Source organism: Malaclemys terrapin, chromosome 10 (genome assembly GCF_027887155.1).
Source record: "Malaclemys terrapin pileata isolate rMalTer1 chromosome 10, rMalTer1.hap1, whole genome shotgun sequence".
Lineage (NCBI taxonomy): Eukaryota > Metazoa > Chordata > Testudines > Emydidae > Malaclemys > Malaclemys terrapin.
Window position 1 is genome coordinate 48,248,803 of NC_071514.1, and position 15,639 is coordinate 48,264,441.

The window sequence follows — 15,639 nt, forward strand, 5'->3', positions numbered from 1 at the left end:
TCCCGCCCCGTGAACTAATTTTGGCCCCGACCTGACCTTGCTGACTGACGTTCCTCTCAGCCAATGGCCTCTGTGTTTCGTACCTGTTACGTGATCATGCTGTAAGCGCCTCGGTGGCTGCGTTAGAAACTTTCCTCCAATGGCGCAGCCCTCTGAGGACTGACAGCCCATGTGGCCAATGGTATGAGAAATTAATGATTTTATCCCCGCCCCCTGATCTGTGAGCGAGGGGAGCACGGTCCAACTGAGAATGTCGGATGAGGAGAGGTCCCGTCTCCCGGAGAAGCCGCGGCCAATGGGCGCGGAAGGGGCGGTGCGGAGCGTGGATTGTTTATATCTTGGGAGGGGAAAAGTAGGTCAGAAGGAGAGCGAGGGTGGCCTTTCTGGGGTCGTGGTAGCCGCTGCGGCGCAGGTAAGGGGAATGGGGAGGTGGGAGGCGGCTGCGGCCGGTCCGTGGACGGAGTGAGCCTGCAGCCTGTTCCGAGGCGGGGGGAATCTGTGAAGGGTGGGAAGAATGCATTTGCGACCTGACCCCGGGCTCGGGAGGGGGATCTGTGCCGGGGGAGATAAGCCTGCGGCCGGTCCCTGGGTGGGGGGGAGGAGGGGAATCTGTGCAGGGAGAGTGAGCCAGCAGCCTGTTCTTGGGCGCGGGGGATCTGTGCTCTGTTAAGGGGCTGCTGTCTATGGGAGGAGGAATAAATCTTTGTGTGTGTTTAGGGAAGGGGTGTGGATCTGTAGCCTGTGGGTGCTTTAAAACCTGCTCTATGGGGTCAGTCTTTGTCCTGTTTGGGACGACGGGGAGACCCAGACTGCTCGCTAGCCACCCCTATTGCCCTCCCCTGGCATAGACAGGGTAGATTCTAGTCTGGGCTCAGTCCCAGGTTCTCTGAACGCCTGCTGGGTTTGTATTGGGGTCAGTCGTGTTCTCTGGCCAGGCTGGGCTTCCTTGAGCATAAGGGAGTGGGGTGGTGTCTGGAACGGGTCTGGTTCTAGCTATCTCTAGGAGACAGGAGCCATGCTGGCCTCTGTGTCATCACTGAGGGATTGACATGCTGCCTTGGATACCATGGAGATGAGTCTGGTGTAAGAACCTCAGGAGTACAGAATTGCCATCTGTGATGCTGGCCTGTACCTGAGAGCTCTAGGCAAAGTCACTCTTAAAAGCCAAAGGCTTGAGTGCCAATTGCACACTAGTAACACTAGCCTCACCCTCTTGTGCCCCAGGGATTCTGCAGTTAGAATCCTGGCCTGGACAAATGGCTGATTCTGCCAGCTGCAGCCCTGTGGCTACCTTGTTTGCATCCTGAGGGAACAGAGTCTGTGTAGCTAGGTAGAAGGGGTAGTTGTTATTGAACTGCTCTTTCTTCCTTAGTGTCCCTGCACATTTGGACAACTTTCTCAGAGGTACTTTGCAGCCTGGCATCACTCTTTGCCCTCGTGATATGTTGAGTGTGACTTGAACATGGCTCTTGTAGTTGTGCAGGCTGCTGCTTTCTTTATTCCATGCTGACCTCGCAGCAGCAGCATCACCTGCCCTCCTGACTATGAGCTCAGTTATTCTAATTCCTTCCTGACAGGGTAGCTCTGTCACTTACCTGCTGAGCAGATTGCAGGAGATAATTTGCTTGCTGCTCTGAGCAACCATCCTCATATTACATTGATCTTGGCATCCTTTGTTAACTGCCAATCAAGTGCCACATAGACCTGAAACTGGTACTGCTGGGCCTTGGCACATTGCATGCAATCAGCTAAAGCGTCATTCTAGACTTCCTCAGACCTCGTACTGCCCCAGATATCTGTGATCATGCGTGCCTGGCTTGCGATGATCCCACTGTCTTGGGTCAGTGTGAGAATGGACCTGCGGTGTGATGGGCCCTCAGCCATGGGACTCTTTCCTCCCTGAAATCTGCCTTAGTCCTTTGTGCGTGACTTTTAAAAATGTGTCTGAACCTTTCTTCCTCCCTCCTAGATGACCGAGTATAGCCACTCCTGAGTCTGTATTAACCTTTACCTCTCTTGTGCTGTTTTCTGTTCTCTTCTGCTTCTGATGTGCCTCAAAATGTTTTTATTTATCTCTCTTTATGACTATGGCTTTTAATGCTTTATAGAGTGGCTTAAAATATATGAATTGCCTGGTATCTTTACAAATACTATTTTTAGTCTCTTCCACTGGAAGTAAAACTTTGCCCTTCCCTGTGGAGTATCACCCCACTCCAGTAACATTGTGTACCTCCTTGGGGTGTATTACCTCCACAATTCTCCCTCACCTATGGGCTAAATCCCTGCCTCTGGGTTATTGGCCCTCTAGCCTTACCCTAGTATCTTTCTTCTCCTTCTCACAGGCTCTGCTTTCAAACAGGTTTAACTTCTGATGTGTAATATCAGGCTAGCTTTTTTTGTGTCAAGTTAACACTTTACTCTCTTATCATCTTGGGCACCAATAATGAATCTTTTCCATTCTCCCCTAGAGATCTCTGATCTCATCTTCCTATGTAGTAGCAATGTTTAAACAACTTGGCATTCTGCTGATGCTTGACAAGTAACCTGGGTGCAGGTTTTCCATTAATCTATTTAGGGTCCAATCCTGTTCCCACATGAACCACTGGCAAAACTCCTTGACCTCAGCAGCTGCAGGTTTGGGCCTTTAATCTTTGCTTACTGACTGAGACGTGCTCTCCCTTCCCCATCACAGGTTAGATCCAATTGTAACTTATGGAAAGGAAGGAGAATGGTTCTCAAGTCTCAGCTGCTGAATAAAGACTAAGCTGATTCTTGGGGTTGTTTGTCAATAATTAGGCTTTATCTGACTCATGTACTTCCTGCTACCTTCAGTCTCCCTGGGCTAGAAATAAATCACATTTGGATATGGACATTCTCTTCTTTCTCCTCTCCTTCAAAGGTACCTGATTGGGTGACTCAATCTGTACCTCTAGACCAACAATCTCCATTTCTATGTTCCTACCCCTCCCCGGGATATGTGTTCTTTTATGCCTCTTTCTAAGGTACTTTTCTTGCTGGGTCTGTTCTTCTGCAATGTTAGCTGGAGTGCGGGGAGAAACACCAAGAAACCCTCCTTCTTGCCCACCTTTGCTTTCCCTGTCTGTGAAATCCTGGGTAAGAGGAAGTCTAGCAAAGTTCGTGGAAGGCAATCAAATGCAGCCTCCTCAGCCCAAGGGAAGGAAGCCAGTTTCTGAGTTTAGTCCCCTCGTTCCATTTCAAGAACCCCATGCTCCAGAAAGCATTACTGGCTCAATTGTCCCAGCTGATCTCAGCTGCTGGATTAAAGCAAAGTGAGACTTGTGTAAAATATCCAGGACCCAACCCATGTCAAACTGCACCCAGAGTGCATTAAGGAGCCAGGCCAGCCTCTGAACCTTAGGGATATGTTCCATGCAAGAGATACTTGGAACCAAATAGTGCAGAATGTGTCTGCCAAAGTTTAGTTTATTGGTGCATTACAGTCATTCAACTGGTAATCAAGGTGTGGGCTCTGCGCTGAGATCTCATGGCTGAGGGGAAAAGTCTCAACCTCTGGCCAAGTGCAGATGAAAAGAAACTCCCAGCAGCAGCTGCCAAGTGTCCAGTAAGACTCATAGAATATAGCAATCTTGCGTGGCAGATAGTTCAAGTAATTATTGATAACGAGACTACCCTTTTGGTTAAGGGATAGATTTTTTTTTTTATTATTATTATTATTATTATTATTATTTTCCCCGAGCACCAAAAATGTACTGGGCTATTTCCTTTGACTTCTCCCACCCCATTTTATCACTGTTATTGGTCTTATCCCAATTAAGCTTCAGCCAGTTCTCTCATCTTTGGCCCCCAGTCTTGGTTGGACCCTGGTAAAGCAGAACTGCACCATCCAGGTCTGAAAAGTGGAGACTTTCTGTATGTTTCCCCTACAGCAGCACAGCTTCCTACATCAATGGAAGGGATTTTTCCATCAATGTAACTGATCCACTTCTCCACAGCTATGTTGACGGAAGAATTCTTCCATTGATCTAGCTGTATCTACACAGGGGGTTAAGTCAACCTAACAGACTGGTATTTACACTTAGAACTGATTTTCAGGAATAAAACATTGACCACTGTCTCCTCTCCCATTTAGAACTCTGGCCACAGATTCCAAATCTATATGAGCTGCTCCTAAATCAGGTGTGTGTGGAAAGAGTAGGAAGCTGGTATTATACCATAAGGGTTTCCACAGGGTCTCCTGGTGTAGGGCTGGTGTGTGATTCAGCACTTTCTTTCCTGCTTTAGGAATAGAATGAGGAATCAGAGTGTCTGTATTTCAGAAGGGGTGGGCTGGGAATAGACTCACAGAATCGTAGGACTGGAAGGGACTTTACAAGGTAATCTAGACCAGTCCCCTGCACTCATGTCAGGACTAACTGTTATCTAGACCAATAGTTTTCAGTTCCCTCACTGTCAGCAGTGCTCTGAACCAAATCTCTGGGCATCCCACAGGGAGGTAGAAATAGGTCATAGGGAAGAACAGAAAATCACATGAATCTCAGACGTGTGTGTTGCATAAAATGCTGGTAAATACCACTTATTTTTCTTTACTTCTTTCTTCTAACTCAAAACTGAGGTGTCTGTGGCAGTACAGTATATAGGCAGCACCCTGTCCACAGATCCGTTAAAGAGGCTAAGAGAAGGATCTTTCTCTCTCAGAATTGGTGTGGGAGAGTACAGTGAATGATAAAGTGGCAGGCTTAGGCCAGTGCCTTTTTATTTCATTAGCAAAAGATAGTTAAGAGCTACATAGGCCAGGGAGACCCCCCCTCAACAGTGGGGCTATGTGGGGCAAGGAGCTCTCTAGCATATTTGCAGTAAAGGAACTTGGCATTTTCAGAATTAGAGGGATTTGCACATGAGTTTAAGGCAGTGGTTCTCAAACTTTTGTACCGGTGACCCCTTTCATATAGCAAGCCTCTGAGTGCGACCCCCCCCTATAAATTAAAAACACATTTTTATATATTTAACACCCCATTATAAATGCTGGAGGATACACAGGGTTTGGGGTGGAGGCTGACAGCTGGCGACCCCCCATGTAATAACCTCACAACCCCCTGAGGGGTCCTGACCCCCAGTTTGAGAACCCTTGGTTTAAGGGATGTTTGGAAGATGTGTGGAACCCTAATGGAAAGCTCTGAGGAGGAGGGAGATGTTTTTTTTGTGTGTGACATACTAAAAGGAGATTCTAGGGGGAAAAGGAGGGGATTGAGCAGCAAGAATTGGCTCTTCTGTTTCCTTATGTGAGTTTTTGCTGTAATGGCTAGAAACTTGTTCTGGTCTCTCTGGGGAAAATAGAACCTCCCCAAACCTGGTCTCGGAGATGCAGCTGGCTAGGATTCAGAAACGCGCAACAAGTTTTGTTCTTGAGGCAAGTCAGGACAAGCTGATGAAAAGATCATTGTCCCTGCACAGCAAGAAGTTGGTCTATCTTCTCCTCTTCCCATTATAGTCAATTAGTCAAAGATGAGCAGACAGGCGCACGCAGATCAACTTGTGTAGTGACTGTAGATCCAGGAGGCAATGCCATAGACAGCTATGATTGGGAGAGTTTAGCATCAGAACTTGACTATGCACAGTGTAGTTACCGGACCCACAGGAGCCTGCATATGGCAATTATTGTTGATCTTCATCTCTTTTCAGGACAAAGGTGAGAGTGTTGGCTGGTTCGTGCAGTAGCAGTTCTCCCTTGTATGCCAGTGCAGCGTGGCACCACCTACCCTTTGTTCTTCTAGGAGTATTTCTGGTAACCCAGATCAAAATGAAGTAGATCCTGGTATTTCTTTCAGCCAATTTGGGCTGGGAGCTCTGCAGAGGTGGTGAGCTTGGCTCCTGAGGGTAGGTTTATGCTTGTATTGTTCAGCAGCAACCCCTGCTGGCCAACAGGTATAGCATTGACCATGGTATGAAAGGTGTGTGTCTTACTAGTCTAGCCAGAGAGTAGTTTGTGCGGCATGGTTCCATAACGTCATGGTGAAGGTCCAGGTTTGACCTGACCTGGGCGATCCCAAACCTATTCACAAGGTGGCCAGGAGAGGGGGTTGGAGCCTGATGACAGCTGTAAGGAGTTGGGGAAACCTATCACTGGAAGGAGGTGGTGCCCAAATAGATCCTTTCCAGTTGACTGTGCTGCTCTGGGTAATCTTATTTTCTTCCCTTCCCATTTTGCAGATTATCTGTCTCAAAACACCATGGCACGACGCACACGCAACAGCAGGGCCTGGCACTTTGTCCTGAGTGGGGTACGCCGGGATGCAGATGCACGGGCGGTAGCTTTGGCCTCTGGAGCCCATGGCTGGGGCTATGACTCTGATGGGCAGGTAGATTGGAATATTAAGGCTTCTAAAGTTAAAACATGTTTTAGAAGAGGATATTTTTAAACGCCCATTAAGGAAACCTTTCCTCCTCCCAGGATGCAGGTGACTAGTGGCTTGAGGGCTAGGTGCCCAGTGTGGCAATAGCATGCACAATGGGCCATATTTGGACAAGAGGCCAGTAGCCTAAGCTTATAGGGCATCTAAGCTGATGCAAATTACTTTCTTCCCCCGGTGTATGTTATGAGAACTTGGACTCTCACCCAATTACCAGCCTGTCACTTACAAGTCCCCTTGACACACCACCTCTGAATTTGGCTCACTTGGTATAAATTGATGTAGAAGAGCTGGAAGGTGGGAATGAAGCAGGAAAAGAAATAGAACCATGTAAGAAGGGATAAATTAAAATAGCTACTGACCTCCTTCAGCTTGCTTCCCCCAACTCCTAGTTATACAGCAGGGTCTCAAACTCAAATGACCACGAGGGCCACATGAGGACTAGTACATTGGCCTGAGGGTCGCATTACTGACACCTCCCCTCCGTTGCCCTCGGCCCTGCCCCCACTCCACCCCTTCCATGAGGCCCCACCCCTGCCCCACCTCTTCCCTGCCCCCATTCCAACCCCTTTCCCAAAATCCCCATCCCAACTCTGCCCCCTCCCTGCCCCCAGGGGGTGCAGGAGGGATGTGGGGTGCGGTGGGGGCTCAGGGCAGGGAGTTGGGGTCAGGGGTGCAGGGTGCAGCAGGGGGCTCAGGGCAGTGGGTTGGGCGCAGGAGGGGTATGGGGGGTCGGGGTGCAGGAGGGGTATGGCACATTTCTGCCCTTTATTCCCCCCCCCCATTTTATAATATATGGAGATATACCTATCTCATAGAGCTGGACAGGACCCTGAAAGGTCATCAAGTCCAGCCCCCTGCCTTCACTAGCAGGACTAAGTACTGATTTTTGCCCCAGATCCCTAAGTGATCCCCTCAAGGATTGAGCTCACAACCCTGGGTTTAGCAGCCCAATGCTCAAACCACTGAGCTATCCCTCCCTCCTTTTAATGAAAGTATCTTAAGTGTGAGGCCTTCCAATCACCTGTTCCCTAGGACAGGCGCCAACATGAAGTGTTGCCCTCTCTTCCACATGAGGAGCAGCAGCAGTTACTGCTTGAAGCCACCATTTCCTCACTCCTGAAATGCACTCTACATTTTTCTCCTTGCTTGCTGTATTACTGTTGGTAGCATCCTAGCCCCTTTTTCCACGTCAGTCCCTCAGCTGCCCAACCTCGCTCTCCCTTTGTAAAATCAAGACCTGGAATGCAGTGTGCTTGTTGTCAGCCTCCTTCACTTTGCTTAAACTTTGCATCCTTCCCCATCCACTCATCTGTGTGGGCTCTTTTGGGCATGTACCTTCTGGGACCTTTGGGTATTACTGCAATACAAGGAGTGTCAAGCCATGGCTTTGTAAAGCACTGCTGGAGCTATGGGATGGCCCTCAAATTTTAGCTTTCTAATGGTCTCCCTCTGCTTTTCCATGGCAGCACAGTGACTCTGACTCTGAGCCAGAGTTTCCTTCCCTCTCGCCCTCCATCCCCAGCGCCATCCCTGTGACAGGAGAGTCCTACTGCAACTGTGAGAACCAGAATGAGACTCCCTACTGCTCCAGTCTGCACACTGTCCATCGCGTCAAGGACTGCCAGTGCGGTGAAGAGGATGAGTGTAAGGAAGCAGCTCTTAAGCTGCTCTTGCTATTCCTCTGGTGTTTGAACTGTGCTGCTTTCTCTTTGCCTGTATGTTTCAGGTTCCCCTCGTGTTATGCAGATGATAGTGCCTCTTGCTCATCTTTAGAGGAGTGGGGGGAGGGGGATCACCACTGCATTCTTAGTGGGGAAAATATAATCTGTGCTATTCCTGCATGGGGTGCTATTTTGTTCTTATGACATACCCCGAAGGGAAACTGGGAAGATACAGGATTTAATATACTGGTTATGATTCACAAGCTAAACTCTAAAGATGTTAATGCACCAGATCTCACCTGTGGGGGCCTGGTTTCAAATCCAGCTTAGGACACAAGTGAAACTGAACTTCATGTTTACATCCCAGGGCATGTCTACACTCCCCTGCCATGAACTTCTGGGGTGTGAATAGCAATGCACACCAAAGTGCTGTAACTCCCCTATGTGGATGCTACAGGTACAAACAAAATGGTTCCTACTTCACATTAATGTAATCCAGTGCACATTGCTGTTCATACACCTGTAGTCTGAACTGTGGGGCAGTGTACATGTAATGAGGATCAAACTCAGCTCAATTCAGTACAATTAGCAAACTGGTCGGGTAGTAAGGAGTATTGAAGATCAGGCTTATTGTGCATTAGGAGAGCTAGATAAAATCTGGGCCTGGCCAGATGGTGGGGGTGCTCATAAATGAGGAATGAGAAGACAGCACACTGCTTGTCCTCTGGCTGTAATTTCATGAGCCTAAGGGGAATAAAAATGGAATTCTCCAAAACTCAAGGATGCTCTAGAACCGTCTTAAGTTCTCATTTTCCCAGATTAGACATCATCTGGGTTGTTTCCTGCTTGTCTTTCAGATGGACATTGCTGTTTGTAATAAACACTGAAGGCAACATTACTCTGTCTCCTACATGGCCTGGATTCCATCCCAACCTTACATGCTAACTGACAGCAATTATGTATGCGACAGTGTTAGGTAACTGCAGTTGTAGGACAAGTTGCTTTCATATCTGAGCTCTGGTGTTACTCCCAAACAAGAACCATTGTTTGTTGATGGTGACAGACGTGGTTAAGGATGGACCACGCTAGCATGACATCCCCAGTCAGAATACAGCAAGAAGGTCTTGGACTTTGACAAGCTGACTATTCAACTAACTCAGATTTAAAAAATCTTAAGGCTGTTAAACTGTTCTGTTTCTGGGTTGGTGCGATCTCGTATAGCCCCACCTCCTAAATATGTTGTCTTCTTCTGAACAGACTTTGAGTGGGTGTGGGATGACATGAACAAATCGACTGCAACCCTCCTGACCTGTGACAACCGCAAGGTGAACTTCCACATGGAGTACAGCTGTGGCACTGCTGCTATCCGTGGAAACAAGGAGCTGGCAGAGGGGCAGCACTTCTGGGAGATCAAGATGACCTCGCCAGTCTATGGCACTGACATGGTATGTTGAGACAAGCTGTTTAGGAACAAGTAGGTGCACAGAGATAGACGAGCTTTTAACAGAACAGTACTTGATAGCATGCCTCATCAATAGCTCTCAAAGTACTTCACAAAAATTGGAATCCTCCTCAGCTACCAGACAGGGAAACTAACCGTTTAATGCCTGAAGGGACCATTCGATCATCTGCTCTGATCTGTGTGGCACAGGCCATTAAATTTCACCACAATACCCCTATATTGAGCCCAAGAACTTAACTTCTCTGCTTCAGTCTAATTGAAGTGACTTACTTGAGATCTCACAGAGTCAGTGGAGGTCATGTATAGGACCCACATCTCCTGGCTCTCTTTCATGCCTTTTGTTACATTATTATTTGTAGGTCACCAGTGGTTGTCTCAACATGACAAAATAGAGAGATGGGCCCTGCCACACAGTGCTTGAAGTGACAGAATGCAGAGAAATGCCAGATTCCTGTCCAGTCAGAGATGCATGTTTTTCTGACTAGTTCCTAATGTGTGGTGAACGCTGGAACAGCACTGGAGTGTGTAGATAAAGAAGTTACTACAGTAACTCCTCACTTAATGTAGTTATGTTCTTGAAAAATGCAACTTTAAGTGAAACGATGTTAAATGAATCTAATTTTCCCATAAGATTTAATGTAAATGCGGGGGGTTAGGTTCCAAGGAAATTTTTTTTGGGTAGACAAAAGGCATTGTATACTGTACAGTGATGTACTGTACTGTGGTTGGGAAGTGCCCCTGGCTTACCTCACACAAACACAGCCTGCTGCAGGCAAGGACGTTAGGAAGCACCTTCACAGCAGCAGCAGCTTTCCCGGAGAAGAACAGGCGCCGACTTTGCCGGGGGATGCTGCAGGCCCGCCTCTTCCCATCCCCGCTTCACTCCAGGCCCACCTCTTCCCACTCCACATCCTTTCTGGAGCACACAACATCTCTGCTCCTTCCTCCTTACCCCCTCCCCCCCCCCCACCCCCGAAAGACCTAAGTGCCACCAAATGGCTGTTTGGCAGTGCTTAGGACTTTCTGGGAGGGATGGGACGGAGCGGAGACGCAGCGCTTCCCTGCTCCTCCCACTCTCCTAAGCGCGAAGCACTGGGAGGCTTTCTGGGAGGGAAAGGGAGGAGTGGAGACGTGGCGCTTCCCCGCTCCTCCCCTTCCCTCCCAGCTGTTTGGCGGTGGGGGAAGCACTGGGAGGGAGGGGGAGGAGGCGGAGAAGAGGAACTTGGACAATGCTTCCTTGTAAAGTCGCTGCTCTTGAGCAGAATCTTGCAAGCAGTGGACAGAGCAGGCAGCCAAACGACATTATAAGGGAGCATTGCACAACTTTAAAAGAGCATGTTAGCTAATTGAGCAGCGATGTAACTTTGAAACACCGTTAAGCGGGAGGACGTTAAGTGAGGAGTTACTGTATTTAGCTAACAGTCACCATTTTCCACTCCCCCTTTGGAGTTGTAATGCTGGCTTTTGATGTGACCGTCTCCTGGTTTACTATTTTTGTCTGAGTGAGGCAGGCAAACTCCTAGAACGCAGTAACTTGCCCAGAGAGTCTGATGGAGCCTACTGGGACATGCTAATAAAAGTAGCAGAGGGAGAGACCCAAAGGTGCAACTCCTTGTGATGTTCACCTCTGGTGTTGTCTGGACCAGTGATCTGCTAGGTCACTCCAATCCTTGACTCTGGGAGCCAGCCTTACCCTGCTCTGCTGTGAGAACCCCCACTCCTGGGCTGTTCACGCACAGCCTCTGGCATGTAAGCCGCTCCCAGCTACTTACAACTGAATGACACTAGCCAATATCTCCGGTCCCAGACACAACCTTAGGAACATCCGTCTTGCAGTGTCCAGTTATGCCCGCTGGACGCTGCAAGCTTATATGAGTTTGGTCAGTTTAACAAAAAATTGATATGCACCAGGCTTGTTATCCAAAGGGGAATCTCTGACATGCTTCAAACCAAACGCACTGCTTCAGTAGAATAAACAAACAGATTTATTAACTATAAGGATAGATTTTAAGTGATTATAAGTCAGAACAAGAAGTCAGATTTGGTCAAATGAAATAAAAGCAGAACACATTCTAAGCTGATCTTAACACTTTCAATGCCCTTACAAACTTAGATGCTTCTCACCACAGACTGGCTGGTTGCTCTTCAGCCAGGCTCTCCCCTTTGATCATCGCTTCAGTTGCTTAGTGTGGTGTCTGTACATGTAGTTGTACGAAAGAGAGGAAGAGCATGGCAAATGTGTCTCCCTTTTTATCATGTCCTTTCTTCCCTCTCAGCTTTTCCCCCTTCAGAGTCAGGTGAGCATGACCTCATCGCAGTCCCAGACTGACCAAAGGAAGGTGGTGACTCACTCAAGAGACTAACAGATTCTTTTGTTGCTGCCTAGGCCAGCGTCCTTTGTTCCTGTGAGGCTGGGCTGGATTTGTCCCATACCTGCCCTGATGAGGTGTGAACTGCCTCTCTGCTCTTGAATAGTTTTTACCTGGGCTTATTAAGCCACGAGGATACATTTTCAGCCTCGTGCCTCCATACATGAAATTATAATCTATAACATTACTATAACAGCAATGCTCAGTGCATCATGAGCCTGCCGAAGACACCCAACATGACAAACTTTGCATTGGATACCACACAATCATTTTATAAAGATGAACATGGGGGTGTAGGATGTTTCCCCAAGATAGAGCATCACACTCCTGTATTGTGTCTCGCTGCTATGTTGTGCTTAATGCCCTGAGTGGTTCTATGGCAGAAACAAAGAACTTGTTTTCTTCTTTGGCATGGGCTACTTCCATCCAGATGGTGGGAATTGGGACTTCAGATGTGAATCTCGATAAGTACCGCCACACATTCTGTAGTCTGCTGGGCAAGGATGAAGACAGCTGGGGACTCTCATACACAGGTAATGCAGGGTATGGAGGGGGACTGCTGCCTTTAGAGTTCATGGGGAAGGCTCATGGATATGAAGAAACCTAATCCTAGCAATTGTGGAAGTGCTCTGAGGGATGGGAATAAGACTGAAATGGTCACCTGGACTGTGAATCTGCTCTGATATCCCTAATGGACTTGGACTGAAACTGCTGCCCACAGCCAGCCTTTCATTTGGGCAGCGGAGAGAATCCATGCATATTGTCAGTGTTGCTGTTTTCCCATCAGGATTGCCTCTGTCATTTAAAGTCTCTTTTTTGTATACAGTGAAGTAACTCCCTTAACTGGATACATAGACTGACCTAGAGGCTGAACTTTGTCCATGCCCCACCTCCCCTGTAGATAACAGCATAAACTCCCCCCCCGCCGCCACTGTGCCTCAACCTAAAAAAGGAGTGAAGGAAGTCCAATCTGTTCTGTATTTGCTCCACAGCTGAGGCTGCTAATGAGGCTCTCCCCCCCACTGCCTTGGTGAGCACACCTAGCTCATTTCACTTAGGCTGTCGCACCACAGAGAGGCAATAACTTTCAGACTTTAACACGTTTGGCCTATATTTGCAAGAGTACATTCCACCATTGGCTGTCTCCTGAGGTGCCAAAGACACTTCACATGCTCTGGGATTGAGGGCAGCAAATGGTGGTCACAGGGAAATCCAGGTTTTTTTTTAATTAAATGGCTGACTCCTTCAGTTTATACAAACTAGGAAGAGATTGTGGAAGATGGGATCGATCTAAAGAGTATAGGATTGCTTCTTAATCTGCTGTCTGTCTGTCTAAGGATTACTCCACCACAGGGGAGATAAAATTAACTTCTCCTCAAGGTTTGGCCAAGGCTCCATCATTGGGGTTCATTTGGACACGTGGCATGGGACTCTCACTTTCTTCAAAAACAGGAAATGCATAGGTAAGAGTTGGGACAAGGTGGCCTTCATCCAGCCAAACCCACCCTTGAGCACAGTGGTTCTCAAACTTTTGTACTGGTGACCCCTTTCACATAGCAAGCCTCTGAGTGAGACACCCCTTATAAACTATAAGCACTTTTAAAATATATTTAACACCATTATAAATGCTGGAGGCAAAGCGGGGTTTGGGGTGGAGGCTCACAGCTTGCAACCCCCCCATGTAATAACCTTGCAACCCCCTGAGGGGTCCTGACCCCTAGTTTGAGAACCCCTGCTTAAGCACAACAAAGTGAGGAGACAAAACATGCAGGGAGGGAGGGGTGTATGAATTATGGGACATTGACCCTTTGGGTGGGTCTTCAGATTGTTGCTGCCTCTTGGAAGTCTCAGTGCCATCTGACTGTTTGGTGATGGGGATAGTTAGCAGACTTCCTTAAATAGCAAACTATAGGAAGATTAAGTGCATAAAGCAGAGTGTCTAAAACACCTATTCACTCCTTCAACAGGCCTGACTTCAAAAATCTCCTGCTTTCCAGCTCTCTATCCAGAAGTTTGTAGACCCCACGTTTAGGTGGGAGAAGGGATGACAGTTCAGATCACAGGGCATCCTAGGAACTGTATCCCTGCATTATAGGCAATTACCTAATTGTGCCCTTGCCTATGACTAACACCAGCCTCCTTGATTGTATTTCCTCCCAGGAGTTGCAGCTACCAAACTGCAGAACAAGAAATTCTACCCCATGGTGTGCTCCACTGCAGCCAAAAGCAGCATGAAGGTGATCCGCTCATGCACCAGCTACACGTCTCTCCAGTACCTCTGCTGTTATCGCCTCCGCCAGCTGTTGCCCAACTATGTGGATACGCTGGAAGTGCTGCCATTGCCTCCAGGACTTAAGCAAGTTCTACACAACAAACTAGGCTGGGTGCTGAGTATGAACTGTAGCACACTGAAGCCTTCCATCTCTTCTTCCTCCTTGTCGGGAAGTGACTCAGATAGCTCCTGTGGGTCGGATGCAGAGGCATGCCAAAGGAAGAGGTGCAGGAGGACATAAGTTATTTTCAAACAAACTGCCTTGGGGGGTGGTTTCCTTCATTATTTCTGAGGGTGATCCAGGCCAGACACCTGTTTGTGGGGACACCAACTTCTAATCAAGTTTGCAGAGACTTCTACCCTCTTGAAATCTTTTAAGCTACAAGCATCAGCCACTTGCATTGAATACCTATCCCAACTGAGGAGAGTGACTTCTTTGAAATAGGCAGCCTAGATAACTTGCAGCAAAATTTCCTAGCTTCATCTCCTACTCACTGCCACCATCACTAGCTGATCTCTAGGGCGTAAACTGTTCCAGCGGAGATGCAAGCTTTCAAACTGGCTTCCTGGCTTCAAAATGTGCATCTCTTCTAGCAGGCTTTATGATCAAATAAATGACTTGACTCCTATCAAAAGACAAAATCAGTTACCACTCCACCTCTCTCCTAACTGTTGTGTTGGTTTGGCACCTGCAATGAAGGCATCAGGTCACTGGGACGTGATCTAGAACAGCAGTGTTTAGAGAAGGGCTCTTAAAATTGCATCTATGTGCTTTACTGTTGGCATTGTTGTGAATAAGCAGTTACTTGCTAGAGTTGATCTGTAAATGATCTCATTTGAGTCCTGTGACTTCTTTAATTGCTTTGCATGTTGGCTATTGCTGCTTTTCCTGTATCAGACTATTTAAATGGTAATAAAAATACTGTTTAACTGCCTGTGAAGGTATGAGCTAAAGTGTTGCTCTCAAGAATATAGTGTCAAAGCAGCAATGCAGGAAAGCAGGAGATTAGTATCTTCCAAGTCTTCTTGTTATTCCTAATGACCCCTTCAGGCTGATTGCATACTGTCTGGTGAATGTTCCCCAAGTACACCCACTGTTGTGATAGGAATATTGACTATGTAACAAACTTCAGATATGGAAATGATACATGCATACAAATTGGATAATCAGCAAATCATAACCTTTACACTGATACCTTACATGACCCATCTTGCATAAAATACCTTAATTATGCCATATTCATATTATATCTACTTTTATGAAGAATATGGGGTGTAGTGTCACACAGACATGTTGGGGGGCAGATTATCCCACAGGTGCCTTGTGGAGTTCTTCTTCCTCTGAAGCATCTAGTACTGGCCACTGTCAGACAGGATACTGGATTAGATGGAGCTCAGGGCTGATACACTATGGCAGTTACATGGTTAAATAGGTGCACCTTTTATGTAAGGAGAGGATAAAGGTGGGATTTGACTTGCTGCC

At 47.5% G+C, this 15,639-nt stretch overlaps 1 protein-coding gene across 3 annotated transcripts; it reads left to right on the top strand.

Moving 5' to 3' along the window:
• Nucleotides 1–307: 307 nt before the first annotated feature.
• On the top strand, nt 308–15,091 carry SPSB3 (splA/ryanodine receptor domain and SOCS box containing 3). Of its 3 annotated transcripts, none has more exons than XM_054041427.1 (7): nt 308–412; nt 6,190–6,338; nt 7,859–8,036; nt 9,311–9,498; nt 12,315–12,417; nt 13,222–13,347; nt 14,045–15,091. In XM_054041427.1, exons 2-7 carry the CDS (start codon nt 6,210–6,212, stop codon nt 14,395–14,397), a joined length of 1,077 nt encoding a protein of 358 aa, XP_053897402.1. In that variant the 5' UTR covers nt 308–412; nt 6,190–6,209; the 3' UTR covers nt 14,398–15,091. The 3 variants fall into 3 exon arrangements, with proteins under 3 accessions (XP_053897402.1, XP_053897401.1, XP_053897400.1); XM_054041425.1 differs by lacking the exon at nt 308–412 and adding an exon at nt 5,730–5,856; XM_054041426.1 differs by lacking the exon at nt 13,222–13,347 and having other exon boundaries at nt 331–412.
• The last annotated feature ends 548 nt before the right edge of the window (nt 15,092–15,639 follow it).